At 59.3% G+C, this 7,534-nt stretch overlaps 1 protein-coding gene across 1 annotated transcript in view; it reads right to left on the bottom strand.

Moving 5' to 3' along the window:
- Nucleotides 1-859: 859 nt before the first annotated feature.
- Nucleotides 860-7,534, bottom strand: part of ZXDC (ZXD family zinc finger C) — a 16,871-nt gene continuing 10,196 nt past the window's right edge. The window contains exons 8-10 of the mRNA XM_014584680.2: nt 3,207-3,889; nt 2,154-2,216; nt 860-1,575 (exon numbers count right to left, since the gene is read on the bottom strand). Coding sequence (XP_014440166.1) covers nt 1,309-1,575; nt 2,154-2,216; nt 3,207-3,889 — 1,013 coding nt within the window. The 3' untranslated portion in view covers nt 860-1,308. The remainder of the gene's footprint in view (nt 1,576-2,153; nt 2,217-3,206; nt 3,890-7,534) is intronic.

The raw sequence follows: 7,534 nt of genomic DNA, 5'->3' as shown, positions 1-7,534 counted from the left end.
GGGGAGCACGCTCTCCGGGAGCCACAATCAGCAGACCCAGCCAGCATTCATCAGGGGACAGCGCAGAACGCAGGGCGCCGTCCCGCTCTAACGTGGCATGGCCCAGCCCGTGGTGCAGCAGTAACGAGGCTCGCAGCGCTGGAGGCCCCATGGAAGGTCAGGGCTTGGTCCTGGTCATGCCTGTGATCCTAGCTTTCTGAGAGGCTGCGTGGAGGTCCGTGGGTTGCGGGTATTTCTCTCTCTTTCTCACTCTGTCTCTGGTGAAAAAAAAAATTTAAAAAATAAGCAGCAGCCACAACAGCATTAAGAATAGAGAGCAACAGGCCAGCCTGGGCACAGTAGTTAAGGCACTGGATCCTGCATGGTCAGCTGGGTGGTTCAAGTCTCTGACCTGGCGGCTTAAAACACATACCAGGTGTGTGCATGCAGGCCCCAAATCCTGAAAAGAGGGTAAAATGGAGAAGGGGTCACGGCATGACTACACCCCATGGGGGGTTGCTTTATCCTTTTTCCTCTTTCTCTCTCTCTCATCCCCACCCCCTGGCAAGCGCAGGTATCCTCTGGCAAAGAAAAAAAAAATGAAGAGCAAAAAACAACATTTCATCATTGATCCTACCTGCCGCTAGATTTTTTTTGAGAGATTTTTGCTATAGGGTGTACACACTCACCAAAGAGACAGAGACAGAGAAAGTGAGAAATCACCTCCCGGTAGGGATGGCCACACCACAATCCCTTCTCCATTCTCCTCTTGGGATTTTGGGCATGCATGCACACACACCCAGCATGAGTTTAAGCCCCCAGATCCGGGACTGGAACCACGGTCGACCATGTGGGAATCCAGCAACGTAACCCTAACCATTACACCATCTGCTGATACCACTTGGTATTTTTTAAATATTTAAAATAAATATAAAAGATAAATGAAATACACAAAAATAACATATTAAAGAAGTCACCGCTCCTTTTACAAGAAGATCTACCAGTTTCCTTTAAGCACTGTGTCCCTGATTCCATTTCAGGGTGACTAGGTCTTGGCTGGTTCGTGCAGTGTTACTAAAAAAATCCAAATGGTGGCTGCCATTTACAGATAGGGTTTCGACATTAATTCTTAACTGGGGGGGCCTTGATGCCGAAGGACCTAACAGCTCCTGGGAACTGCAGCCCTCAGGGAAGTGGTGCCCATCCCCAGCGTCTCTACCATGGTGAGGTCAGGGCTGGGCCGTGAAGACCAAGCCTGCTTTGCTGTCTCCCCAGGTGGCCTCCCAGGCAGCCCACACTGGCGTTGGGGGTCTCTGGCTCAGGGCCCCTCTAGATAGACGTGACCCTGTCATGGGGACTTCTCCAGGTCCTGCTTCTCCTAACTGCCCGATGGAAGGGCACGCGGGTACCGGAGCAGGACAAAGAGCCCAGAAGCTCGGCTCTGTGCGCCTCTGCCCATGGCGTGATGCGAGCACGTGGCCTGGCCAGCCCTGCAGCACACACGGCCTCACCTGCAGCGCTCCCCGTCTCTTTCTGCTTTTTGTTCTCGGCTAGCTGGACACACCGGTAATCAGTTCTCGCTGAGCCCCCACTTTCCTGAGACCAAAGAGAAGCATGTCAGTCACTCGGCCTGAACAGCACAGGGAGGCGGCAAGGTGACTACGGGAGGTGGGAGCCTGCCTCTGGACACCTCGGAGCTCCACAGCGGCTCCTCCTGAATCCCGGCACCAGCACACCAAGAGCAAACGCTACCCCCAGCTACGGGGACAGCTGAGCGCGCCGAGGCTGGCCATGGACAGTCCTAGCGCCACCCAGAGCAGCCTGAGACCTGCAAGGTATCCCACAGGGCTGACGGACAGCCAGCACGCTTCTTCCTAGGACACACGCGGGGCGCTCTGCGCAGCACTCCTGACGCGCTCACACACAGCAGCCCTGCTCAGCACACAGCGGGGCCAGCTCCTGGAGCTGCCACGGCCACCGCACCAGCGGCAGGTGCTACGCCCAAGGTCTTCAGACAGCAGGCTTCATTACCGAAGGCAGGAAGTGTACCGAGGGAGCCCGACGGGCAGCACTCACAGGACGCACCCTGCCCTGCTGACAGGCAAGCTCCTGAGAGGAGCGGCTCAGCACTCGGGGCCAGAGAGGGGGACAGCCCTCCGCAGCTCACAGCGTACCTGGAACCCATCCACCACACACCACTTGAACTCTGAGAAGCACGCGGGCCCAACTTCACACAGCTAGCAAGAAAACGAACAAGGGTTAGGATCGCAGTCCACTGGTGCCCCCACCCCACCCGCCCTGCAGACCCGCAGACAGAGCGGACGCCAGCAGCTGCAGCTTCCCAAAGCACCCAAGCTGCCCTCCCCTGCTCTGAGTTGCAGCCCCTCCTGCCCCGTCCCACCGTCTGGCTACACAGTGCAGTGTGCAGCCCCAGCAGAGGTTGGCCAACATGGCTCTGCACGGGCAGACGAGGTGCCAGAGGTCGCGCGACGGGGACCAGCCAAACTTCAATACTTAATTTTGTCAAAACATCTGTGGCAAAGTAACATCTGCGACAGTATAAACATTGCCAACAAATTAAACCTGTGCCACCAAGAACAGTCATCCTGGGTCGTTCCCACTTTTTTTTCTCCCTAGCCTCTTTAATTAAATTACCTTAAATTAAACCACATTGAACGTATGCTTGACATAAATATAGCTCAAGTACACTAACTGTCCACATCCAAACTACAGCCGCGCTCTTAGGGCCCTCCAAGAGCAAAGCTCCTAGCCACTCCTCCCCACTTCCTCAATTCTAACTGCAAAGAGGTTTCGGCATGGCTTTAAATCTCCGTGACACCTTTAAAGGTGGCTTAGGTCCAGATTCCTCCTCGAGGACTCGTCACTAAGCGAAATGTGCAAAGGCAAAGCATTCCGACCTTATGAAACTCCCCAACTTTCCTGAAGAAAGACACACGTAATCACTGAATCACACCACTCAGAAGGATCTTAGAAATCATCTAGCCAAATCCCCTCACTTTAGAAACAAATGAGAATTTAAGGCTCAGCTAGGTTAAGTGATTTGCTCAAGGTCAGCTGCAGGCTCGAGGGCAGACTCAGTTCCAGACTTGTAGTCCAGGGCTCCGTCCTTTGGCAAACGGTGAGCGGCGTCTGCACAGAGAGGCTGAACCGGGCACCCCCAACAGCAGGCCAGGCAGCTAGGCAGTGGTGCCCGACGGGCTCCGTACCAGGTAGAGGCCGTCGGCGTCCACGCTCAGCTCTGCGTCCTGCTGAGTGCCTGGTCCCTCTGCTGGGCCGAGGAGTCCAGACCGGGGCAGCCCGAGGACGCCTTCCTGCCGCCCGACCACCTCGGGGCCAGGAGGCACATCCCGGCCCACCTCGATGGGAGCCAGTGGTTCAGGGACACCGACATCTTCCCGGGGGCTGCTCGAGGTTGGAGTGACAAAGTGTGCTGTCAACGTGCCACTGGAGGCCAGAGCGGGCGGGTCCTGGCCCAGGTCCTTCACAGGCAGAGCCACCAGGCAGCCGAAGGAGCCTGCGCTCACAGTGGGAATGCCGTCTGTGCTGAAGCTGCCCTGCTGGAGAGCTGCAGCCGCTGTGCTGAGAACGAGGGGGCCGTCCAGGCCTGGAGGAATGTCACTGTGGGCCACAAGCACCAGGGGGTCCATGGACCCCACGGAGCCAGTAGCAGCAGGGAGGCTCCCTCCCAGAGAGGAGCGCACAGAAGAGACGTCTACAGTCAGGATGCCGGAGCTCAGCGCCTCCTCCGAGCCGGCCACGGGGACGCTGCCGCCAGCGGGGGTGTCGAAGAGTGCAGCCAGGTCTATGTTGGCGAGCTCGCTCTGGCCCGGGCTGCCCAGTTCGCTGCTGGGCGTGAGCGAGCTTGGGGCTTCCAGCTGAGGTAAGACATCTGGAAAACGAACGAGTACTCCGGTTATTTCAGGACCTTGCTCACACTCAAGAGGTGAGCAGGCAGCCCCAAAGGCAGCCTGCTGTTCTCCCTGCACCCCTGCTGCAGCACTGAAGGGACCCACCATCTGCACGTGGCCGGCCTGCGTACACCGCCAGACACGTGGGCGCTAAGCTGCACTGCGAGCCGCCACTCTCCGGGGCGGGGCTTTCTCCAGAGATGGCAGCCGGAGACACTGGCGCCCCCTAGGCCTCCTGCGCTCTAACAGTGAGGTGACGCAGGGGGGCCCCCGGCTCAGCCTCAACCTCGCATCCTGCGCCCCTGCACTGCAGCAGCCACAGGGCTGAGACGGCACGCTTCCCAGGACCAAGATCCCACCGAGTGCTTTAGCGGCTCACTGCTGCTCTGGGGCTGCTTCTGGAATCTCTTCTACAGAGAGCCGCCGCCACAGTGGGCCTGAGCCAGCGGGGGGCCGAGGCAGTGAGGTGGGCCGGCCTGGCCTGCTCCGGCTCCAGGCAGAGGCGCGGACGCCAACCAGGTCCTGTCCCCTGCCCTGACTGCATTCCCATCTGCTTCCCCTCCTGGGCGACAGGCACCGAGGGCTGAGCTGCCCACCAGCAGAGCTCTGCCCAGCAGAGCGTGGCCCCGGGAGACCGCAGGTGGTTACGCAGGAGTCGTCCACTGTAACAGACCTTCTCTACGTGGGTCAGTTCAGGTCTTCTTCCTCTTAAATGCTTCGTTTTGACTCAATTAAATCAGTCGAATCTCACAATTCTATGGGGGAATGATGACCATTAATGTATTTCAAAGCCTGGCAAGGGGCCAGCAGATGGCATGGCGATTAAGGTGCTAGACTCCCACATGGCCAACCATAGTTTGAGCCCCAGACCCAGCAGCCTGGAAATCACACCAGGCACCTGTGTGTGCATATTTCAAACCCCAAGGTGAGAAAGGAGACGGGATTGCAGTGTGGCCGTCTCTCGAAGACTGATTTCTCACTTTCCTCTCTCTCTCCAGCAAACACACGCGCCCTATGACAAAATTCCTGAAAAAAAAAAACACAAAAATCTTGGGACTACTCGAGCACGCCAAGCAGACGGGACAGCACGGTGGACCTGGGTGAGCATTACTGAGGCTTCTTCCCAGGGAGCTCCTCTGCACGTCCCACAGCGTGGCCGGCTCAGCGGCAGGTCCAGTCCTGCCCCCACCCAGACGACCTAACTCCAAACTCGTACCTTCAAGTCATGAGCGACAGTGTCAACTGCATTTCGTTTTTCAAGGATTACTTAATCATTATTATTAATTTGCTACAGGGTACGTGTGCTCACCAGAGAACGTGAGTAAGCGAGCCAACAGGTCTAGGACTCAAACCATGTCAGCCACGTGAAACTCCAGCGCCCTCACCACCACGCCACCTGCTGGCCCTGCCAACAGTATTTTAAGGAAATCTTCGACACAAAATGACGAGAAGAAAATGCAATCTCTCTCTCCTAGTCGTCACAACACACAGAGGTGACAAGAAACCAATACAGCATCACTTCTTCAGTAAGGAGATCTCGGTAACAGGCAACATTTCAACAGTGACCCTTTGGAGAAACCGGAAACGGGAATCTACGGTGCTTTTCAAAATGCCCAGAAATGCCTTGCCTATCTTAAAAGCTCAGCCCCCATGAAGAGACCACGAATGACCCGAGCCCAAGAGCTGCCGGTCCATCCGCAAGTCCCCCTCCTCACCTGGCTCCTTCCACACCGTCACGGGAGACCTGCCGGTGCGCAAGGCCTAGACGGGACAAGGCACTGCCGGGAGTCCCAGCACACCTCACGCCGCAGACATGTTCACACCCAGGGATCAGCAAGCACTCCTCCCCACCGGAGTCTGGCCAGTGACGAAGCCGCGAGGGTGAACCGACAACTCGGCCAGGGCCCACACAACCCTGGCTCCTTCCACACCGTCACGGGAGACCTGCCGGTGCGCAAGGCCTAGACGGGACAAGGCACTGCCGGGAGTCCCAGCACACCTCACGCCGCAGACATGTTCACACCCAGGGATCAGCAAGCACTCCTCCCCACCGGAGTCTGGCCAGTGACGAAGCCGCGAGGGTGAACCGACAACTCGGCCAGGGCCCACACAACCGTGTAGGGTTGCGAGAGGGTGTGGGTTGGATGGTGGGGGGCCCCCCCGCCAATGACGGCCGGCGGGCACCATCGCTCTGTCAACACAAGACTGAGGATGACAGACGCCACGACTCGCACGCCCAGCCCTCCTGGGTAACCCAAGTCGGTGCGTCCAGGGAGGGCAGGGAGAGACAGAGGGGAGGGGCTGCACGGCAGGGGTTACAGGGCACCAGCTCACGGTCACAGAGGGCAAAAGGGAACGAAGGTGACACCCTCCAACGCATATTAGACAGGGCTGATTCCCCTGCCCTGGAGACACTCACGGGCCCAGAAGACACACGACCCGATTCAACATTAAGCCAGATGGCCAAGAGGGCAGCTGCAACCCAGTGGGGGCACTCGGGGCCCCGCCTGAGAGGGGACACTGCTGGGGTTTGAATGTCCCCGGATTGACGTGCTAAGATTTGGCTGTAACCAAAGTGAGAGGGTGAAAGCTAACCGAGCCGTGTACAGAAGCTGGGGGTTCTGGGGAGGCCTGAAACGGCCTCCAGGGCATGGCTGGTGCCATCTGCGGCAGGCCCACAGGTGCGGGGCTGACTCGGGACACAGGCGCATGCTCCCTGCCCTCTCCACGCTGCTCAGCCAGAACGCCCTCAGCAGACACGCCTGAGGACCCCGGCCCTGCGCTGCTCAACCAGAACACCCTCAGCAGACATGCCCGAGGACCCCGGCCCTGCGCTGAGTGAGCCCTAGCTCTATTCTTGCCCAGACCCGGGGGCTTTCCGTCACAGCAGCAGGACATACCGGACACCTGCGGACCTTCCCCTGCCCAGCCGACCACTTCTCCAGCTCTGCAGCCGCCCGGGAACAAGGCACTGTGCTCCGAGAACCACTCGGACCACGCTCCGCAATGACGAGGGACCTGCCTGCTTTCCAGGCCTGCGTCAAGTGGGCGCCCACACTGCCCACCACACAGGTCTTAGTGCGGAGGGCCCCAGACGCTGAGCCCAGGTAACTCCGTGGCAGTCAGCATTTCACCGCTGGGCCCCAGCAGGAGCAGTGGACCCACTTGGCCGGGAGAGTGGGCACAGGGGCGTGCCGGGAAGGCCCTGGTGCCCCGCTTGCTGGCTTGGAGCAAGTCTGGGCCCCGGGGCTGCTGGGTGCGGGCCCCCTGCTGACCTCCTCCCAAGCACTGACAACCACTGCGGCCGCTCCTCCCCGGGCCACCGACACACCTGCTTGGCCCCACTCCACTCAGCTCTGGGCTGAGCCTCCAGCCGGGTGAACTGAGCATGAGGGGCAGAGGCAGGCGCAAGCCTGAGTGCTCAGGAAGGGCAACGGGCCTTGGAAAGAGAGGAGCCAGAGAAGGGGAGCAGCATGGGTGGCCCAGCAGGAGACTGACCAGGGGATGTATGCTAGTGACAGCAACCAGGTGGAAGTCCGGACGCCCGCCCAGGACAGCGCTACGAGAACAAGGGCAGCCAGAGGCGAGGGAGTGGCGGGGGGCGGGGCGACACGGGCCCGGGCGGG

This window comes from Tupaia chinensis, unplaced genomic scaffold (assembly GCF_000334495.1).
Source record: "Tupaia chinensis unplaced genomic scaffold, TupChi_1.0 Scaffold147500_1, whole genome shotgun sequence".
In the NCBI taxonomy this organism is placed as follows: Eukaryota; Metazoa; Chordata; class Mammalia; order Scandentia; family Tupaiidae; genus Tupaia; species Tupaia belangeri.
The sequence above is the reverse complement of the archived record's forward strand: the minus strand, read 5'-3'. Positions and strand labels throughout refer to the sequence as shown.